Source organism: Mauremys reevesii, linkage group 1 (assembly GCF_016161935.1).
Source record: "Mauremys reevesii isolate NIE-2019 linkage group 1, ASM1616193v1, whole genome shotgun sequence".
In the NCBI taxonomy this organism is placed as follows: domain Eukaryota; kingdom Metazoa; phylum Chordata; order Testudines; family Geoemydidae; genus Mauremys; species Mauremys reevesii.
In genome coordinates this window covers 33,032,504-33,055,722 of record NC_052623.1, presented here as the reverse complement: position 1 = coordinate 33,055,722, position 23,219 = coordinate 33,032,504, and the positions used below count along the sequence as shown (strand labels likewise).

At 43.0% G+C, this 23,219-nt stretch overlaps 1 protein-coding gene across 2 annotated transcripts in view; it reads right to left on the bottom strand.

The window, feature by feature from the left end:
• Positions 1–688: 688 nt before the first annotated feature.
• PANX1 (pannexin 1) overlaps positions 689–23,219 on the bottom strand; it is a 45,761-nt gene continuing 23,230 nt past the window's right edge. Inside the window, exons 3-5 of one of the 2 annotated variants that reach the window (XM_039508583.1) lie at positions 8,251–8,474; positions 6,481–7,148; positions 689–2,164 (exon numbers count right to left, since the gene is read on the bottom strand). In XM_039508583.1, coding sequence (XP_039364517.1) covers positions 2,079–2,164; positions 6,481–7,148; positions 8,251–8,474 — 978 coding nt within the window. In that variant the 3' untranslated portion in view covers positions 689–2,078. Of the gene's footprint in view, positions 2,165–6,480; positions 7,149–8,250; positions 8,475–23,219 lie in introns of those variants that run through there. The other variant, XM_039508652.1, reaches the window with a different exon arrangement.

Below are 23,219 nucleotides of genomic sequence, written 5' to 3'. Positions count from 1 at the left end.
CATTATCTTGGCCATACGGTATAAAATAACCAAGTAGTAGTTCTTATTGTACTATGCTAGCACCTAGATTGTTCATTAATAATTCTGAGTGAAAAGTTTAACACTAATTACTTACTGGTTATCCCATTCACACTATCAACAAATCTTTTTTGCAACGTTGATAATAGATATGTTAAAAGGAACCCAGTGAATAAGCTAAATGGGAAAGCAAATGTTAGACTTATTTAGATATTTCTAGGCACTGTCATTAATGTTCAAGTGTTTTTTAAACTGCATTTTTGGACAAAAGTTATAGATGACACTAATCAGTTAAAAGGTATGGTAAAGCCAATGACTATTTAAAAGCTGTTCAAGATGTACATTACCATTCTGGTAATTAAAAATAAATCCCTTCCCAGTACAGCAGAACGTCAGAGTTACAAACACCAGAGTTACGAATTGATCGGTCGACCACACATCTCATTTGGAACCGGAAGTATGCAATCAGGCAGCAACAGAGACCAAAAAAAAGAAAGAAAAAAACCCCAAATACTGTACAGTACCGTGTTAAATGTAAACTAGTAAAACAAAGGGAGAGTTTAAAAAAAAAAAAGATTTGACAAGGTAAGGAAACTATTTCTGTGCTTGTTTCATTTAAATTAGGATGGTTAAAAGCAGCATTTTTCTTCTGCACAGAAAAGTTTCAAAGCTGTATTAAGTCAGTGTTCAGTTGTAAACTTTTGAAAGAATTGTAATGTTTTGTTCAGAGTTACAAACAACCTCCATTCCCAAGGTGTTCGTAACTCTGAGGTTCTACTGTATATTCAAGAGTTCCATGGTAATTAGGCTTAATTTACCATTTGAAAGAAATGCCATGATGCTGACATGAACCCCCATTTGGAACATGGTTACAAAATTGAATGAAACCCCCGCACAGCAATTAAAAAAACCCCACATGAACGAATTATGGCTGTACCTTTCTGAGTTACAAAATGCCTCAGTGGATCAGTGATTTTGCCACAAAACATGTCCATATTTCTATCACCACATCATGGTCCTCTTCGGTTCGGTTTGTTTCAATTACCCATTGTATCTGATCTATAACTAAGATTGCAAACTCTGAGGCAGAGACTGTCTTCTTCTGTATCCTGTCTAGCCCAGTGGGGCCCTGACTTGAGGCCTGTAGTTGCTACTGTAATACAACTGAGAATGTCATGCATGCTTTTCTTCTAAGGCATGTTGTGGAAAATGTGCATTCTATACTGGATTTGATACCTAATAAATGTTAAAAAGTGGCTATTTTAAACACAATGGATATAAAATGCAGGTTCTTTACATCAGCATAGACAAGGCAAACCGCTGTAGTAGGGGTCATCACTGTTGTTCAGCCCCATGTCTTTAGAATCCATTATTCAGAGGGGTGGGGAATTAAAACCAAAGCAGTTAAGAACTAGCTTAAGGATTGAAATCTTGCAGTCCATACTCAAACAAAACTCCCACAAACTTTACAGGCTAGGGAGCCAAGAACACTTTAGTTCTAAACCCAGATCTAACACAGTCATCTCCTTTGATACCCACTGCAATGAATGGGATATTTTACCTTAACAAGAACTGCAGAACTGGACTCGAGGTGGGAAGTAACAAAGTTTGGCATTTCCAGCACTCTGTTACACACACCTCAAAACCATGCCCTCTCAGGATGGAATCGGTCCATCTCTGTTTCTAGTGTCTATACAGTTCAGTGTTTCATCGCTGTAAGCACACTCCTATTGTTTAAATGGTCTCCGCTTCAACTGCTGCTTCTGGTAATCCATTCTGCATGCTGATTACCTGATGGATTTCACTTTTCCAAAATTCATATTTAAGTAGTTTTATAAATATTCAAACTCTAGACGGTGCCTTTTGTGATACGAGGTTAACTGTACTGTATGTAAACAGTCTGCAAACTGGTTTATCCTCTCTGGTGAACTGCTAGGACCCCGAACCCAGTCCATTCATTGAGAAAGGCAGTGTCCTGTGTTCGGTGCAGCTTGTATTGGAGGTGGGGAGAGAGGGCAGTTGTCCTGTGCTCGTGTCAAAAGAGAAACATGCAGGAGTAATCAGCATGAAGAATCTATAAGTCTTTGACGAACCTTATCTTCGTTGCTTGGGCTTGTATTTCCACTTGGGAGCAGATCTGTTAAAACTAAACAAAAACAAATGCTCGTCACAAGCAAATATTCCTGCTTTCCTTACAACAAAATACCAGACGCGGAGATTTAAAAAACACAAACTCGCAACCTTCTTTCACCTTTGCTTTGTACTATAGCTGGGCTAGTGTGTGGCTTTATACAGGGACATATACAAAGGGCACCCTCCTAGTAGCACTACCCGTCAAACGCTGAGCCTGAGGAGAGCCTTACAGTTTCCTTTTGGAAATGCAGAACTGAGAGCTAGCGTAGAACCATGAGCTGGTGCATAGGGTTCTGGAGCCATCCCCCAGGCATCTCTCTACTTCTGGGGTGGTCAGTATTGCTGTGATTCTGGCTGTTCCTGTCCTCTGAGGTGTGCCAAAGTAGTAAAGAAATCTTCTTGGTGCCTTTCTTGTGCAAAGGAGCTAGAATCTGTACCTAGGTTTATAAGATCTTTTATTGAATCATGCTAATATCACTAGTTTCAGAGTAGCAGCTGTGTTAGTCTGTATCCGCAAAAAGAACAGGAGTACTTGTGGCACCTTAGAGACTAACACATTTATTTCAGCATAAGCTTTCGTGGGCTACAGCTCACTTCTTCGGATGCATAGAATGGAACAAGAAGTGAGCTGTAGCCCACGAAAGCTTATGCTGAAATAAATTTGTTAGTCTCTAAGGTGCCACAAGTACTCCTGTTCTTTTTGCTAATATCACTAGAGGTAGGCGAAAATGTGGGGGCAGTTAAATGCAACCCTTAGTCCTCCTACTGCCGATCAAAGGGCACAATCATCCCAGTCAAACTTTATACAGAACCTATAAAAATGAGAGCTGACTGGTGAATCATACATCCATTTCATTACAACTTCTGAGTTCCAACATTTGTTTTCATTCCACATCGGAACACAACAAAAATCTCTTGAACATTTTCACGAAACAGAATCAAGTTGAAAGATCAGTTTTCAGATTCAAAAGGTCAGGTTTTCAATAAGTTATTCCCTCTCAGCGACTGGAGAGTCCACCATGAACCTCAGAAACTTTCTTGTCAAAATCGATACATTTTAGCTTTGACAAAACAGCACATGTCAGCAACAAACATTTAGTCACCAGTATTCTGACCAACTCTAATAAAAACATTCCTGTCATTAGGGCATCTTGGATTTTTTATTTTATTTTGCAAGTGTTTTTTTTTCCCTCCCCAACACAGTGGTACAGAAATTCATCATTGTGTTTATATGGTGGGGGGAGTGACTTAGAATTAAAATTTTTATTAAGATGATGTTTAAAAAAAGTGAAGGGTACAGAGTTTAAGCATAGAAGTTTCTGGTTATCAGGGAATAACGTACAGATTATGGAAGGGTGTGAAGTTCGGTTTAAGATCAGGTCGCATAAGGAATATATAATTTGCAATATCCCTGATTGGGGGTAAAAGGTTGATGGGTCAAAGTACAGACATTGAGGTATGAGGGTATGAAGTTCATATAATGGCTATGTTCGGGTGTGGAGTATAATGAGTGCATATGATGATGAGGATGGATTGACCCTCATTTGGTGAGATTTAATGTTCAGGGAGTTTATGGTTCTAGTTCACATGATCCAATGGAGAAAGTCTCTTGGTCCCTTTCTCGTAGTTAATGCATGATGTCACTCCAGCTCATCCTTCCTGGTACTGTTGGTGGCCAGTGATGTGTTCAATGTAGATGTCCCTGGACCATCGGATGGTGTCTGAGACCATGAGGCGCCACGTGAGCCGTTATTTAGCGTCAGCCGATCCCGCAGGTCCACAGCACACGCTCGTTGGAGGGGTACCAGGCGCCCAGGGCTTCGACGATCAGGGCGTCCATCTGCACTTCATAGCCCTTTGCTCTCAGGGTGTCGGCCAGCAGGGCATACTTTTCCAGTTTACGAGCTTGGGCTTCGCAAAATGCCAGGGTCCTGTTCTCAAAGGAGACTGTGACATCAACAAGGATGATCTTTTTCTGGGCCTCGTCGGTGACAATGATGTCAGGTCCTAGCTGGCTGTTGGTACCGGGGATGGTGGAGGGGAGTGACTTAGAATACTACATCATGAACATTTCTCTTAAGCTGATGCTTCCTCCATTATATTAGGCAGAAGAGACAGTATCATTACTGTGCTGAAAAATAATTTAAATATCCCCTACTTTGAAAACCTTATCTGCATCTGCAGTTTCCTCCTATCTGAGCTAAATACAGTCAGAGTTCCCAGCCATTCCCGCCTCGGCAAAAAGAGGCTATATCTCTCTCTCCAGGTACAACATAACTCGTAATTTCCTTCAAAAAGATTTGGAATCACAATGAACACCATAAATGGAAAAAGCCAGGTTATGTTTCTGTAGAAAGAGCAGGATCCGAATGAATGCACCGAAATATAAAATATGCTACCCTCATTACCATTGTAGCCGAATATTTATTCTTGTATTACCATGATTGCTCAATAGAATTAACCATGTCTGGGCAGGGGATGAACTATTATGGTTTAAGTGCTCTATTCTGGATTCTGACTCACCCTATGATCTTGGTGAAATCACTTAGGGCCAAATTTTCCCCTCTCCTCTGTGACCAATTAAGGCCCCTCTGTAGTGGAACTAGAGTGGTCCCTCTGCATGTGGTCATGAAAGAGTTGTAGACATAGGTGCTGGAACTAGGGATGGGATGGCAGGGGGGTGCTGCCACACCCCGTCTTGAAATGGTTTCCATTATATACAAGGTTTACAGTTTGGTTCATCAACTCTCAGCACCCCTATTATACAAATTGTTCCAGCTTGTAGATTGCAAACCCAGAAGTGACCGCTGTGATCATCTAGTCTGACCGCCTGTTTAACTCAGGCCATAGAACCTCCCTGAATTAATTCCTGTTTGAACTAGAGTATATCCTTTAGAAACACAGCCAATTGTGATTTAAAAACTGCCAGTCATACGACCCTTGGTAAATTGTTCCAACTACCTTCTCTGTTAAAAACGTGTGCCTTATTTCCTGTGTGAGGCCATGCATACACTACAGGGCCTTTGGCAGCATAGCTATGATTGCAGAGCCCCCTAGTGTAGATGCAGTGTATAGCGACAGAAGGAGGAGATCTGATGGTACAGGAATACCACCTCCCCTAATGAAGTTAGCTATGCTGACAGAATCCCTCTAGCTGTATCTGCACCGGGGGGATTTATCGGCATACCTGTGTCAGTCAGAAATGTGTTTTTTTCATATCCCTGCTGTCATAACCATGCTGCTATACGTTTTAACTGTAGATCAAGCCTTAGGGATCCTTTGGTGCAGAGCACTACCCTTAAGGGGCTCCCTCCACCCCAGAACAGGGAAGGTTTGGACAGGGAGCATGAGAGAAGTGTAGCCAGCTTGGTGGCTTATACATAAATAGTTTCTCTTGCCACAAAGAGCAGACAGCCAGCAATAACAGGGGCTCTGCTGCTACCCTTCCACTAAAAGGAGTCCCTTCTCCAATACCACTCCCATCGGATCTCGTGTGTGTGTGTGAGAGAGAAAGGCGGGGATTAACTTCAGGATAGAGGAACAGAGGTGCATAGAAGACTACCAGCCTTTCACGCTGTTCTTTAAAACAAAATCATGACACCACTAACTTCCCTATCTTATCTTAGTTCTCTCTCTAAATGCAAACACATTGAACAGTGACTGTACACTTTACTACTTTGTGATTGATCCAAAGGACTAAGAACTCAATAACCAACTGCTACTACCACCACTTCTTCTAGGCTTAAAGCTGACGAGAGATGAAGTCAGGAAGGGCTAACACAGATCTAAGAGCCTATTCTGGCTCTAGCCCTCTGCCACAGGTTAGACCCATACCCACAAACCAGGCAGGAGAGCTAAGAAAGGCACATGACTTCCTTAGTTTTTCCTTACCATGAGTTCAAATTACCCAAGCAATATTATTGCACAAACACCATATTAATTGGAAGTGACATTTCTCAAAAGCAAGTGCCTAAGCTGTAGATGGAAAACTTGCATCTCTGCTTATATATTTTGCAAGCACAGTTTAGGCATCTATTTTTGAAAATTCGGTCCATTATGACACACAAATAAATATACTACAATAGCTTTCAACAACATAACCCTCCTGTGGTTTAACTGAAGTTATAAGAATCATATAAGCAGACTGTATTGTTAGATGTAAGCTAGTCAATTTTCTTATACAGCACATTTAAGTCTTTGCACACAATAACTCTAAGGCTTCTATTTGCTTAGATACAGAATTTCCTAATATAAGAAACAATTTTTCTTCTTATTCAGGCCCATGTTAATGGATACACCATTTAAACACAACAAGCAGCTCAACTTTACCTTGTAGTTCTGTTGTAGTCCTTTCTGGTTCTTCTGTAATTTTCTCTTCAGGCTTCTCTTTCACAGTTGCTGGCTTCCCATCTACCGTATCTGTCGTCTTAATTGTACCAAGGTTTGGCAACAGATGGATTATGTCGCACTTCCCAGGGCCTGCAATGTTCTCCAGCACTTTGAGGCACTTGTATGATTTAAGCTCACTTACGTTTTCCTCAAGGAAGAGGAGGTAGAGGCTTAAATCATCATAATTTGACTTGAGTTTCAGAACATCAAACGTTGGCAGAATTTCATATACCCTAAGAATGTCTGAGCTTCGCCTGAATGGGACGAGCATGGCATACATTACAAGAGGCATCACCAAAAGATACACAATTAAATTAATGTAACTGAGTAGTTGGAAGACGCCAACAGCAATAAGCTTACATTGAACTAGTTCTGGAACTGTTGTATCATTCTTTAAGATTCCAGTTTTGATGGTGCACAAAAACTCATCAGTCATAGAGGAGAGACTGATATAATAGCCCAGATAGAGGCATGCAAACAGGATAATTGCTAATGTTAGTAAACGGCAAACAACGTATTTGATTATTAAGTTTTTGGAGGCTCTCTTTGTCTTCAGGTATTGTTCCACAATGGGGTATTTAAAGTGGCTTTCAGATATCTCCCACAAACTGGAAAAAGAAAAAGAAAAAAACAAACAAACAGACCAATCATTGCAGGAATCATTTTGTCATATTAAATAAGCCAAACATTTTGACACACACAAACAAAAGGCCTGATTCTGATCTCACTGACACTGTTGTAAATCAGGAGTTACTCTACTGAAATCAATGAAGTAACACTTGTGTAAAACAGATGTGAGGGCAATCTCAAGACCAGAATTCCGGTACATTCATTAGTACTGAATATAACTGTTTACAAGACAAGTATGAGGGTCAACAGGAAAAATGCACACGCCTCAGACAGAATAAGTAAAATACTAAAAATAAATTTTTAACTGCAACTCAAGCATTGATACTCAAAGCCAACCTAAGAGAAAAAGCAGACACAGCTGCAACATGTCTTACATTAAGATGAGAATGGCATTTTACCTGCCAGGACCTAACTTCAGAGATCCATGTCAACTCACTATTAAAGAAACAATTTTCAATTCTTATTTGTAATTTTTATTTCTTCTGAAGAAAGAGAAGAGGAGAAATTGCTGCACTGTCTAGGGAGGCTGTGAAACTGAGGTTGGTTAGAACAGTGCAGCAACTAATCCAAGAGAAGGAGACTGGAAAAGACAAATATTAAAAAAAAAAAAAAAAAAAAAAAAAAAAAAGGAGTCTGTGCAGCGACAACTCTGAGAACAATGGAGTGACAGGGGAGCTCAGTAATGGCTTTACACATCAAAGGATGTGAAAAATAACTGTACTGGTAGGTAAGGAATGCAGCCACCTGCACTTCCTAATGCTGTTTTAGGCAATATTGACATCCATTGTAGCAAAGGAAACACAGAGCCACCTCAGGCTCTACAAAGGGAGAGGAAGACAACCTGATTTTGTTTGAAAAAAGTAGCTATTTGTAAGTTCTAACTCCACACACATATTTTATCATCGATTTGGGATCTTACATTTTTAATCACAGTTCTAAAAAAAACATTTCAGCTCAGCTTTAAAATGTCTGGTATAAATTTACAGTATGTGTCTGTGATTTACAAGTGTTCCAAACATATTATACTTATTAAAGGCTAAAAGAGATAAAGACCAAAAATACCAAGCTACAGCACCTTACCTCTGTGTCAAGTTTTCATTAACAGCTGGAGGCAGGCTACTGGGGTCTCTAGTGTCTCCACTGTGAAAGCTATTAGCTGCTTTGATTGCCCTGTTGTAGGCCTTGTCAAGTTCTTCCATAATAAATTTCAGATCTGAGCAAAGATGGGGTGCTGCAGTGAAGCGCCAGAACAAGCATGGTAGATACAACAGGATAGCAACTAGTAGCAGGATATATGGGAAAAACTGGAAGAGAAAAATAGCATTAAAAATTAGAATCAATCTGTAACAAAACAAGCCAAATAATATCTTCCTGGGCAAGGCACTCTGTTTTATAAAAACCCATTCTCACACTAACCAGGGTGAGTAGGAAACTTTCTTGGTGGGTTGGGAGAAGGGGGGGGGGGCAAAATGTATGCAGAATTTAAGCTTTTATTCTTTTTTAAAGGGAAAAAAAAAGAAACTAAACCGGGAAATAGTCCCATAGGTACAAAGAAAAGCTCCCATTAAGAGCTAATGCAGAGCCATCTTCTTGAGTGTGCAGACAGACAGATCCACTGCCTCTGCTGCTGCTCAGATTTTGTCAAACAGAAGCAGAGTGAACGTAACCAAAATTCTGGACCACATTGTCATCACAGCTATTCAGAATTGTGTGGGCAAGTGTGAAACTGACAAGAACAATGTCATTTGATGTGGACACAGTGGCAAAATGAGGACAGACACGTGCATGGAATTAAGCCGCTTGCTGCGCCTTTTATTAAACTTTAACACAAGGGAGGGGAGCTACCTGCCCATCACCCATACTCTCCTATACCAGGCATTTAATTTGATCCAGTGCAGGGGTTACAGGGCTCCTACCATATACCCTGTAACCTGGTGTAGACTTCCTCAGCCTACTCTCCCAACCCCCAGGACTCAGTTCTCTGAGTCCGAGCACCCTTCCTCATGGCGAGGCGGACAGAGGGTGTAGAGGGTTGGGGACCTCAGCTCTGGGAGCAACAAAGTCTCACCCTATCCCATGAGCCCAAGGGCCATCACCAAAATCCCAGGACTTCTACCTCAGCGAACTGTTCATTTTATTTTTTGACTGCACTGGAAACAGGCTGCAAGTTGTGAGGAATTAACACCTCAACCCAAGAACCTCAGGTAAGTACTAAGCACCTTCCTATGTAACCCACTGTGGCTCAAAGGTGCTGCGAGGAAGATGAAAAACTTCCTGATCCTCAATTGACCCCCAGGAGAAAAAAAATCCTTCCTGACCCCCAAATTGGAGATCAGCTAGACCAGCAGCACCTGTCAGGCCGGGTTCCCATTCCTAGTTCAGAATGGGTAGGGTGGGCTGCTGGAATGGAGCAGAAGAGGATCCACATGGCCCCAGCTCCAGGTTGAATCCTGGGAGCTGGGGAATGTAGGCCAATCAGCAGCCCACCCCACCTTGGAATTGGTCAGTTGCAGGGCTCTACATATTGGTCTCTTGGTAGTAATTGTCTTATAAAGCTTTAAAACCTGGTTAAGTGTTACTACTTTCTTCCTATATAACAATGGTTATAAAACACATGTATTGTAAGCTTATAACACTACCCATGCCAGTATAGCTTACTCAATGCATGCTCTTATCAATCATATAATAATGGCAATACATTCTCAGAGTTGTTTGTAGTATTGCTGTAGCTGCATTGGTCCCAGGATGAGAGAGAGGCAAGTTGGGGGAGGTAATGTCTTTTATTGGACCAACTTCTGTTGGTGGAGGGGACAAGTTTTTGAGCTTCACAGAGCTCTTCTTCAGGTCCTCTCGTCCCTTCCACCAATCTCACCCACTTTATCTCTCTCAATATATTCTCAAAGCACATTTATATTAAATGTATAAGGTATAAAACAGCAATAGTATCTGAAAATCCTTTCAGATGCATATATTGTCTAATTCTACCAAACATAATTACCCATCTTATTCATCCATGAACTTCTAAATTACCATGTCTTTAACTTTTAGTACAAAGCATATTCTAATGAACTCCAGTATCAGAACCCAAGGAATTGTAATTATAGTCATGACGACCAAAATTCATTTGGTTTTAAATTACAAACATTTTTTCCCTTAACACATACATTTGAAAGTCCATGAAGAGATCATCAGCTGGTGCAAATGGACGACGTGGTTCTACTGAAGTCAATGGATCTACACAGATTTCACCAGCTGAGGATCTGGCCCAGTCAGTTGGTCACTGTGGCTAGTAGCCCACTCTTGCATTTTCAGCAAGGATAAAGATGTTACCTGAATTTGCTTTGTCTCTCTCTCTCTCTCTCTCTATATATATATGATCTGATGCACATACGCCTATGGAGGAAAGCTGCTGCCAACATCTCAGACAACTGTGACAAAATCCTGTGAATTACCTCTACTCTTACTCACTCTCTTAGCATACCTTTATACATATACCTTAGGAAACAATGTCTCTCAACAGCTGGAGATGATACACACTCTGACTACAATTAACATGCCAATCAGGAAACTTGCTGTGTTCTAAAACGGTAACAGCCACATCAAAAATTTGCAAGCATTAGTCACAGTAAATAACAAATTTGTGAAGCCTTAATTGGTGATAAAATCCTGAAATTGCTGTGCTAAGTGTGGCCTGGGAAGCTTAACTACTTCAACTTCTATTCCTTGCCACTACTTCTATTGCTTGGTCCCATCACAATTATATGTGGGCAAAGACACTGGTTCAGTTTTCCAAGTCCTCAAGAAAAACAGCGCCATAATGCATGCATTTTATAATTGGAACAGATGGGGCATGGTGCAAGGGGGACTAGCCCAGAAACAAATTAGTTTTCAAAAACTCATCATGATTATGAAGTGAGGAAGACTGTGATTTGGGTGGGAGAGGCACTTTCTAGTCAGCAGGGACCCAGAGCTGGGCTGGGGGCCAGGCTGCTTCTGCAAAGGAGCCTGCCCCTGCCCCCTCACACCCAAAAAGGGGATGGCTACTGGGGGTCCTGGCCTATAACAGTGTCAATGGCCCTTCTTAGCCAGCAGGAACTCAGCTGCCAGGCTGGGCACATACCTTCACACCTCCTAGGTTGTGGAATGTATTTATTTACTTTGAAATCTTGTCCATCTGCCACTCACCCATAGCTCTCACCACATCCATCTTCTGCCTCATAGCATCAGTTGTCCTCCCTTTCTCCCCACTGGCTCCATCACCCCTTCTTGGTTTCTCTCACCCCTCTACAGTTCCTCATCATCTCTATCTTGTCCTCTTCCCTGCTCCACCTCAATCTTCTCCCTCTTCTCACCCGCTCAAATCTAGGTCCCCAAACCATACCCTCCTCCTCACCTCTCGTGATATTTACCCAACCTCGACCCTCCCTTCATTCCCCACCTCCTGCACCCATCCCAGCCCCTCTTGTGCCTCCATTCCTAACCTCACGCCTTCCCCTTCCTTCCCCTTCTCTTGCTGTCTCTGGACCACCCACTTCTCTCATATTTAAAAAATTACATCAATCCAGAACTTCTTCCTATCTTGCTTCTTTCAGCTCCTGTCTCTCACAGAGGCCTGGATCCCTTTGTTCAACATTGCCTCTGTAGCTGCCCTCCCTCACAGAGGCCTTTCCTTCTCTCACACTCCCCACCATGGATCAGACCATGGGGTGAGGGTGAGGGTGGGGGTCACAAAGCAGAGGTTTCTTGTCTGCTCTCCTCCTCCAACCCCTCCATGTGCCTCTCCATTTCCTGCTCTCTCTCATACCCACTCTCATCCCCTCCCCTACTCTTCTCCTTAACCTCATTCTCCTGTGGCTTTTTCCCCTCACAAAACAAGCATGTTCCAGTCTCTCCATTCTTTTAAAAAAAACATGTTTGATCCCACTTCCTCCCCTCTCCTTTTCATCTCTAAGCTCATTGAACACACTTCAGAATCACTATCTGGAGTACCTCTCCTCCAATTCCATTCTAGACCCTCTCCAATCTGGCTTCCACCACTTGCACTCAAATGAAACTGCTCTCACCAGAGTCTCTAATGACCTCTTCCTAGACAGAGCTCAGAACCAGTACTCCATCCTCATCCTCCTTGACCCGTCAGTTGCATTCAATACAGTCAACCATGCTTTTGAAATCTTTTCCTCCCTGGTCTTCCACAGCACTGTACTCTTCTGGATCTCCTTTTACCTCTCTGATCTCTCTTTCATTGTGTTCTTCAGGGGATCCTCCTCAACCCTCCTCCAGCTTTTTGTGGGGTCTCCACTGGGATCTTTCCTGGGTCCCCTTCTTTTCTCCTTCTGTACCTTATCTCTGGTAAACTCATCTTCAAGCACAAATTCAATGACCAATCACTGTACTGATGACTCACAGATCTACCTCTCTACTCCAGACCTGTCTCTTTCTGCCCAGACTAAAACCTCTGCCTGTCTCTCTGACACCTTCTTCTGGATGTCTGGTCGCCAGCTGAAATTCGACATGACTAAAACAGAGCATTCAATCTACCACCTTCAATTCCTTTCCCTCCATCTCTTTTCTCAACCATTGTGCACACCATCACCATCCTGTCTGTCATGCAGGCAAATGACCTGGTTGTCATATTCAACTTGATCCTCTCTCTAGGTCCTCACATCCAGACTATGTCTAAATATTGCAGATTATTTCTGTATAACATCTGTAAGATACGGCCTTTCCTATCCATCTACATAGCTAAAATTCACACCCAGTCTCTCATCATCTCAAGTCTTAATTACTGCAACATTTTTCTCTCTGACCTTGACAAATGCAATCTTGAAAACATCATTTTCCTAACCCACTGCTTTGACCATGTCATACCCCTCTCTTTGCATTCCTCCATTGCCTCCCTTTTCTCTATCAAATCAAACAAGCTTTTTGCCTTCACTGTCAAGGTCCTTCACCATCAATCTGCACCCCATGTAACATCTTTCATTCACTATCGAGATGTTGACTCCCACCTCCCTTCTCCACTTATTACATTTTCAAACAAGAATCTTTGTGCTTTCTCTCAGGTTACCCCTCATGCTTGGGAGGTGCTCCCCACGAACCCCCTCAAACCTACCTCATTATCCTCCTTCAAATCCTCCTGTGCCATGACACCTACAAAAATCCAGACCACTGGTTTGTTGAGCCTACTGCCTATCTTGCTGACCAATATCATTGCATTGTTTCTTTGTATTCCTCCACCTGTTGTCTCTTGTCTTATACTTAGATTGTAAACCCTTGATGCAGACTGTCTTTTTGTTCTGTGTTTGTAGAGTGTGTGGCACAATGGGGTCCTGGTCCATGACTAGGGCACCTAAGTGCTGTGCTAATTAATAATAATATTAATGAGAGCACACGGGGAACCTTGCAGATGTTTGTTTTGTGTTCCAACTCTGGAAAGAAGCAGCATTTGCTCCTGTTTTATTTGGAAGCAGCAGTATTCGTTTACCAAGCATTCCATGATGTTTTCAAGGTCCGGTTCATAACCCTCTCTCCTCATCTCATTATCCTCATCAGTTTTTCTTTATGTGCATTAACTTGTGACCAGAAGTTAATTTCCACATGAAACTTCTGAGATGAACGCACAACCAGAGAAGAAAAGCAAAAGATGATCTGACAGTAGAATCACAGGAGTCAGAATGGAAAGGATTTATTAAGTTATCCAGCTCATCTAACCAATATTTAAATAACCTTATTTACACTGCCATACCAATCTTTTAAAATAGCAGCAGGCAAAATAAGTCTCCCCCTCCCCCCCCCCCACATAAAGATTCATGACAGTTGTACATGGATAAACAACTGGTGCTTGGTGTATGGATCAAAGCATGCAATTTGCCTTTCAAAAAAATGTATTTCAATGCCTCACAATTCACAAGGTGGCAGCATTACATCAAGTAGTGGAGAGATGTCTCGGGGATAGTCTGCATTACATTAGCCATGTTTCTTGTTGGTGCTAAAGACCTATATGGTCAAATAAAGTGAAGAGTTTTACTATCCCTGAAATGAAATTCAGTTTTGCCCCAGAGCGCTTTAGTTCTAAGATTACTAGTAGGGCCTCTTTTAACAGCATTTTGTGAAGTTTATGATGCTGGATGTGAACTAGTAAATATGAATATAGTATACTCCTGTTTATCCAAAACCCTATTATCCGAACCTCCGCATTATCCAAATCCCCTCCTTGTCCCCCACCATGAGATATGTGCTGCAGAAGGCACATATGTCACAAAGGAGGGGATTCGGATAATGTGGAGATTCAGGTAATAGAGCAGAGACTCCCAGCCAGGACTGCAAGAAGGAGGAAGAAGACAAGTCCCTGGCCATAGAGGAGGCCACCCTGCCGCTGAACAGCTCCTGTGGCAGTGCAGGCGACACCCTGCAGGCACAAAGGGAAGGTTGCGATCCTGATGGAGCAGAGCAGAGAGCCCCCCGCCCTGGCCAGGACTGAGAGGAGGACAAGCCCCCGGCCGTGAGGAAGGCCAACCTGCTGCTGAATGGCTGAAGGGCACTTGCCGTCTCAATTATCCATACTCCTGATTATCCAAATAAAGTCTATCCCTCCATGCAATTCGGATAATCTGAAGTTTACTGTACATGCAAAAGGCCCTTTGTGACATTCTATACCTATACTGTAACTCCCAAATTCCTCATTTTCAGATAATGGTGATCTGACATATAAAGCATGCCTTGCAAGGTATCAGGGGAAAGGTTATGATCTGCTGAAAGTCATTTCTCTATCCATACATGTGTATCATTAATGCATATGAAGTTATGAGAATTGTATTGTATGGTGGTCACTAAAACATTGTCCAGCAGGGAGCTACAATGCAATGACTCACCTACATGAGGCCACACCAGGGGAATTGCTCAATCTTACTTGGAGAGACTCACCAATGCCCCCCAGACATGCCTGGACTTGTGCTCTCCAAGCACATGGACTGAGGGTATAAAACAGACAGAGTGGACATATACTGGGCCCTTCTCCTGCCACCACCTATGCTGCAAGCAACCAAGACCCTGAGAAGAAGACAAGACTCCAACACAGGAGATTGGCCCAGGTTTAAGGAACAAACCTGTATATTAAGGACTGCAATATCCAGTGAAGTGAGGAAAAACTGCTTAATCTAGTTGCTGCCGAGTCTAATAGGGTTCAGAGTTTAGACTGTGTGCTTATATTTTCTCTTCTCTGGTAACCACTCTGACTTGTTATGCTTTGACTTTTAATCACTTAAAATCTAGCTTTATAGTTAATAAATCTATTTGTTTATTTTATCTGGAGCAGTGCATTTGGTTTGAAGCGTGACAGAGACTCTCCTTGGGATAACAATGCTAGTACATATCAATTTCTTTGTTAAATTGATGAACTCATATAAGCTTGCAGCATCCAGTGGGCATAACTGGACACTGCAAGATGGAGGTTCCTAGGGTTGTGTCCTGGACTGGAGATATTGGCTAGTGTCATTTGGCTGCAAGTAGCTGGGAGCAGCTTACATGCCAGAGGCTGTGCGTGAACAGCCCAGGAGTGGGGATTCTCACAGCAGAGCAGGGTTGGAGTGACCTAGCAGATCACTGGCCCAGATAACACCAGAGGGGAACGCCACACCCTTCCTTAGTGATTAGGACTGAGATAACATAAACCATTTGTAGGAAACGTTCAGATTCTGAACATCACCAGTTAAAGTTTATCTACATGTGTCAATATGCAATTGGAATGATCAGGGTCAGGGCCGGCTCCAGACCCCAGCGTGCCAAGCGCGTGCTTGGGGCGGCATTTTGCCGGCAGGGCGGCAGGCGGCTCCGGCGGACCTTCCACAGTCATGCCTGCGGGAGATCCACCGGAGCCGCGGGACCAGCGGACCTCCCGCAGGCATAACTGCGGAGGGTTCGCTGGTCCCGCGGCTCTGGTGGACCTCCCGCAGGCATGACTGCGGAAGGTTCGCTGGAGCCGCCTGCCGCCCTCCCAGCGCACCCTCCGCAGGCACGCCCTGCTTGGGGCGGCCAAATTCCTAGAGCCGCCCCTGATCAGGGTCCAGACATCCTAAGAGAAGAACAGAAGGTTCAAACCCCAAAAATGAGCAGTTGAACCAACTGACTGCATATTGTATTATCGTGCCATAAAAGTATAATCAGAAAGGTCTTTTATGAAAACTTCTAATGTTCTGAACTGGATGGTCATTATGAGATATGTATGTGTCATACAGTGTCTATCTCAGGCTGTGGTTATAAATTTATGTATGCAGAAAACTGTTCATAACCTGTACTACAACTTCAAGTAAACCTCATGGCAGGAAGGGGTACTTCACAAGCCAGTTGTTTACACAAAATCAACTTCAAATACCCATCCATTGTCAAGCCTAGGAGAAGACAATGATGAATTATTAGACACACCCAGCCTAGATTATCCCCAACTCTGAATAATCATGAGTCACCATGACAGGGAAGGAAAGGAAAAAGAAAAGTACAAGAAGAAGAGCTCAAAGGACTGAAACAGTAGGAGAGTAGGGGAGCCAAGAGCCTAGTCTACACTAGAAAATTAAGTTGGCTTAACTACGTCACTCGGGGGTGTGAAAAATCCACACTCCTCAGTGGTGTAGTTAAACCAAACTCCCAGTGTAGACAGAACTAGGCAATGGAAGAATTCTTCTGTCCAGCAAGCTACCACCTCTCAGGGAGGTGGATTACCCATGCAAATAGGAAAACGCCTCCCGTCAGTGTATGAAGTGTCTACACTGAGGCGCTACAGTGGCACAACGGAAGCTGTGCCGCTGTAGCATTTCAAGCATAGAGAAGCCCTAAGGAGTGTGTTCCCTTTCTCTGGGTCTTTGGAAGCTAATCAGTGCAAATGCTGTGTGATTGTTACTCTCGGTGTCTGGGATGTGCATCTTGGGGTATGATGGGTGGAACTGGGAGCAAACATTCCATATACACAGAATGTTCCCATCCAAGCTGAGCAATATTTCTGCCTGACAAGCCAGTGGAAGTTAAGGATTCTAGAAGCAACATTAACTGTCACTCTGTGCTAACTATTCCCTCAGATAAGGGTGCAGGTGGCTAGCTCCTAGAGTAGCCCCTTTTCCAGGAGACAAGCAGAGTCCAAGGAAACAAGGTGGATAAAGTAAAAAAGAGGCACCTGGCTCCATGCGGCTGGAGCTGGTTTTCCTGGTGGATCCTTGAGCTCTGCAATGTTTGGAGAACACTCCTTTTGATCCCTCTGGGAAACTACAAACCTCTCACACTTCTGAACAAGACAGCTGCCAGTAATTCCCAAAGGTGAATTTTCTGAGTCCTTGTTCTCCTTCCCAAGAGTTTTTACTGAGAGAAAGTATGTCAGCCATGTTATTAAAGAAACACTGAAATCAATGGCCCCACTCATGGAGTAAGGTCCTACTCAGTGAAAGTTAGAGTGGCAGAACTGGAAACTAAGTATAGCTTCTACAGCCAGGCCACAAATGTCCTTTGATTAACATTATTAAACCAGAATGATCAACTGAAATATTAACACATGACTTCAATAATAATACAGTATAAAAGGGATTAGTCTTGCAGCACTATCTGCCTGTATTTTGTGAGTAAGACTCGCAGCAGAGTAATCAAAGATGCAAAATTTGCTCTGGTAATCTTCTGCAGCTCCTATCTGCCACCACACAGTGTAAGATAGGAGACATTGTTTTATATATTAACGATAGCTCTAGTAACATGATACACAGTGACATCGGTATTTTAAAGCCTCTCTCCCCCTCGCTGATATCACTGACACGTTATTTACAAAAGCATTTTCTTGTGTTCTGTTCTTACCTGAGAAGATATAAAATTAAGTCACAAAATATATCTGATACTCTATTAAAGCCACAAAAGAAATGTGTTACTTTCTTACCCTACTGATCACTATTACATGTAAGCCACCAAATCTGACACCAGGTATTAATTCATATTAATTAAAAAGAAAACTTTAAACCAGATTTTCTGCAGAGCTCAGGGCCATATTTTTCAAGTGTTCTGTACCCACACTGGGGCCAGATTTTCATGAGAGCTCATGAGAGCTAATAGGTTGAGCTCTTTTGAAAACACAAACATTACTCAGACTTGCTGATTTTAAAATGTCCAACTTTAGCTGCTACTTTTAAACATCATCCTGAGTTACTACTGGATGGAAAATGTTTCATCATCAAAATATGATGCACTCTAACTATGTATGCAAAATGTGTGCATGAGATGAAGTAAAGTTTGTTTTTAAGTTTGTTTGCATACTCAAATACCTATATTCAATATGTGCAGCTTCTTGCTCTGTCTTTCTCTGTAGGTTCTGACACAACATATAACGAATCTCTACAAAATACTTAAAGCCATACTCTGGGGCTCTTTCCCCAACTTGCACAGAGAGCAGCCTGAATCCCAAGCCTGGAATCTCTCTGTCATGCAGATGATACCATTGTCAATTCCTTCCGGCACTAATAAATAAACTAAAAATAATAAATTAAAAGGGCACTTTAATGTGAGTGAAATTCATGTTTGAGCTGAATCGTTTTTTAAAAGTGCAGGTAATGACAGTTGCGGGGCACCCAATAATGTGTTTTATAAAGGTGGAGCGCTCAATAAGAGTATTATTAAGGTGGAGGCTGAACTAAGGAACGCACACTAACACCCGGGGATCCATGGCATGGGAAGACTCCAGCAACATACAGAAAAGGTTGGCTATGGCATGTTCAGCTCTCATTGACTTTTGGATAAACAGCAGTACCAGTGTGACCCAAACACTCATGCTGGCACAGCATTAATTTAGTGTATTAACTTTAATTTAATAGAGCTATGAAAACTGCAGCCTCAAGACGGGATCAAGCTTTAGGAAAAGTAAATCCTCTGCCATGTAATGAGAAAAGTATGAGGGACAGAAAAAAGATAAAATAAGTGAAAATTAGAGCAATGTGGGACTAAGACATTTCTGAAGGGGAAGAGAAGGCTCAAAAGCCAGCAGATGTCTTAGACTAACTGACGACAGGCTCTGAATTACTCTGCCTCGTGGGAGAAAGAGAAGGATTATGCCTTGGAAAACCCCTCTGCAAATAGAAATGAACTAACAAAAATTTCCAGAAGCCCGGAAATTAAATTCACTATGGATGCAATCCTAGTCCTGTTGAAGTTAATGGGAGTTTTACCATTGGCTTCAGTGGGAGAAAGCATAGGCATATTACTCATGCAACCCTGAGGGAATGCAATCTGGCTGAGAGATTATCGTGGCTTTAGATCTTAAACTGAATCCCAAAAGTATTTTCAATACATATGACATTTTCCAACCCATCTGTTTCTTATTTACTTGCTGTTTTCTTTACCCATCTCAAAACAGGTCCAAAAAAAGTTCCTATACTTCCTCTGCATTCATTATTACTTACATACTATTATGATTCAAACTAATTTAACATAATACTAAATGCAATCTTAGGCCTGGTCTACACTATGGAGGTTAGGTCGAATTTAGCCGCATTAGGTCGATTTAAAAATGACTGTGTCCACACAACCAACCCTGTTCCATCGACCTAAAGGGCTCTTAAAAACGACTTCTGTACTTCTCCCCAACGAGGAGAGTAGTACTAAAATCAACTTTGCCGGGTCGAATTTGGGGTAGTGCAGATGCAAATCGACGGTATTGGCCTCCGGGAGCTATCCCAGAGTGCTCCATTGTGACCGCTTTGGATAGCACTTTGAACTCCCATGCACTAGCCAGGTACACAGGAAAAGCCCCTGGAATTTTTGAATTTCATTTCCTGTTTGGTCAGCATGGCGAACTCAACACAGGTGACCAAGCAGTCCCCCAAGAATCGTAGAGCGTAGAATGTTTCTACGCTCCCCCAGCATCTCCATCCCTGAAGTTATCACAGATTAGAAGGCGGAAAAAAGCGCACTTGTGATGACATGTTTTCTGAGCTCATGCAGTCCTCCTGCACTGATGGGGCACAGCTAAATGTGTGGAGGCATTCAGTGGCAGAGGCCAGGAAAGAATTAAATGAGTGAGAAGAGCGGAGGCAGGACGTGATGCTGAGGCTAATGGGGGAGCAAACAGACATGATGAAGCATCTGTTGGAGCCGCAGGAAAGCCAACAAGAGCACAGACCCCCACTGCATCCACTGTATAACCGCCTACCCTCCTCCCCATGTTCCTTAGCCTCCTCACCCAGATGCCCAAGAACGGGGCAGGGGAGAGGCTCCGGGCACCCAGCCACTCCACTCCAGAGGATGGCCCAAGCAACAGAAGGCTGTCATTCAAACAAACAGTTTCATTTTTAGTGTGGCTACAATAAGGAATGTGGCCTTGTCCTTCCTTCCTCCCCCATCCCACCCGGGCTACCTTGTCCGTTATCTCTTTTTTTTTTTTTTAATTAATAAAGAAAGAATCCATGGTTTCAAAACAATAGTTACTTGATTTCAAAGGTGGGAGGGTGGTTGCTTACAGGGAATTAAAATCAATAAAGGGGGCGGGTTTGTATCAAGGAGAAACATGCACCACTGTCACACCAAAGCCTGGCCAGTCATGAAACTGATTTTCAAAGCCTCTCTGATGCACAGCACTCCTTGCTGTGCTCTTCTAATCGCCCTGGTGTCTGGCTGCTCAAAAATGGATGTCAGACGATTTGCCTCAACCTTCCACCCCGCCATAAACGTCTCCCCCTTACTCACAGATATTATGGAGCACACAGCAAGCAGCAATAACAATGGGAATTTGGTTGTGCTGAAGTCTGACCTGACCAAAAGCGTCAGCGAGCCTTTAAATGTCTAAAGGCACATTCTACCACCATTCTGCACTTGCTCAGGCTATAGCTGAACTGCTCCTTACTACTGTCCAGGCTTCATGAACAGATCCCTCGAGCAGGATAGCAGAGTTGCAGCGGAAGCGGTGGATGAGGACGGTTAGCAGTCCTACTGCACCATCTGCGGCCAGCAGTACCCAGGAGGACCAGAATGCATCCCCAGAGTTCATTGCTGGGGAGCAGGAGAGCAGAGTTGCAACGGAAGCAGTGGAGCCATACACCATGCCCTGGAGGTTGCTAGGAGCTGGGCAGGGAAGACGTTCCCAGAACCCCTGCTCAAGCTACATGTCTGATGAGGACGGTTAGCAGTTCTACTGCACCGTCTGCTGTGAAGGCAAGGAGCTGCTGATGTGTAGCAATGCCAGCTGCTGCAGGTGATTCTGTGTCAAATGCTTCGAGGTCCTAGTAGGGCAAAGTACCTCGGCCAAGGCAAAAGAGCAAGAGCCCTGGAGCTATTACATGTGTCAACCACAGAAGTGCTATGGGGTGTTACAGCGCTGACCAGACTGGAATGTATGGCTGCAAGACTTCTTCACCAGCGACAAAGGACAGGAATATGATGCACCTAAAATCTAAAAAGGCCCACACATTTCCCAGAGTCACTTCCCTTGATAACAGAACATCAATGATTGCACTGGCTACTTGGATCACAGCAGCCCCCACAGTAGACTTGCCCACAACAGCAGCGGTGACAGTGAGCTGAGCGGGCTCCATGCATGCCATGGTATGGCATCTGTATGGGTAAGCCAGGAAAAAAAGTGCAAAACGATTGTCTGCCGTTGCTTTCACAGAGGGAGGGGTGACTGATGACATGTACCCAAAACCACCCGCGACAATGTTTTTGCCCCATCAGGCATTGGAAGCTTAACCCAGAATTCCAATGGGCAGTGGAGACTGTGGGAACTGTGGGATAGCTACCCACAGTGCACCACTCCATAAGTCGATGCTAGCCACGGTAGTGAGGACACACTCCGCCAACTTCATGCGTTTAGTGTGGACGTATGCAATCAATTGTATAAAATTGATTTCTAAAAATCAATTTCTATAAAATCGACCTAATTTCATAGTGTAGACATACCCTTAGTTCTCAAAACTTTGATGGTGTTACTTTGACATAGATCAGAAAACAAGCAGCAGCAAGGAGTATGCATTTCAAAGTGAAATGCATTTTCTCTCACATCCCATGTAGTGCCTCCTTAGCTACTTTAAATGGAGCTCTCCTGCATGCCATTACATCACAGTGGAAAGCGAGTCACAATACTAAACAGCACTTGCAGTGCTCTGCGAACAAATGTGTCACTACAAACCCACAAATACAAAACTTGAACACTGTTTTAAAAACTTTGGACCCAAATTTATCTCCGATGTCTCTCTATTGATTTCAGTTACCTTGCACTGGGGATGAGTTTGGTTAATCTTCCCTTATATGATATAAACAAGGTTCCCATCTCTTGTTAATGTCTTTGTGCTAAAAAAGCACACTGTGCAATGTTATCTTATCTACACAAAGGGTGCAGGACGATGAGCTTTTACTACCTCATGGCACACAGTCTGTTTCGGGAGACGGATGAATCTCTTTTCTGATGCGAAAGTACAATCAATATAGCAAGCAAAGTAACAGGTGCAGCAAGCGGCAGCTATCCCTGGCAACAGCAAATAGGAATCAAACACCTAGAGACACCCCAAAGGGAACTGGAGGCTGCTGTTGACAATTATGATGTGGCTCCTTTCCTGGGACCTCACTAAGCATGAAGACTAATAAGACAGAAATAGAATGGCATTCATTAATACCGACTTCCCAGCAACACTTCAGGAGTTCTGTCAAGTATAAATGAGCTCATTTAAGAGTCATTGGGGGTAGTGTAACTCTTTTCCCAATTAAAGATGGATCAAAATGTGGGTGCCTAGAGTTGGGCTTCAAAATCTGCATTTAATCCCCCTAATGAGAAGTGGCTGGCTTTGCAGAGCTGCTGAGCACTCACAGTTAATGGGAGCTGCAAGTGTTCAGCATCCTTGAAAATCAGGCCAATTTAAGGGCCTAAATATGGATACAGGAGCCTAAAGTTAGGCAACCTGATTTGGCCACATTTTCTAATGTTTAGAGTATCTGATGTTTAGGTAGCTTGCACAGACTGCCCAGAGCGATATATTTAAAGTAGGGCTGTCAACTAATCACAGTTAACTCACACAATTAACTCAAAAAAATTAATCACGATT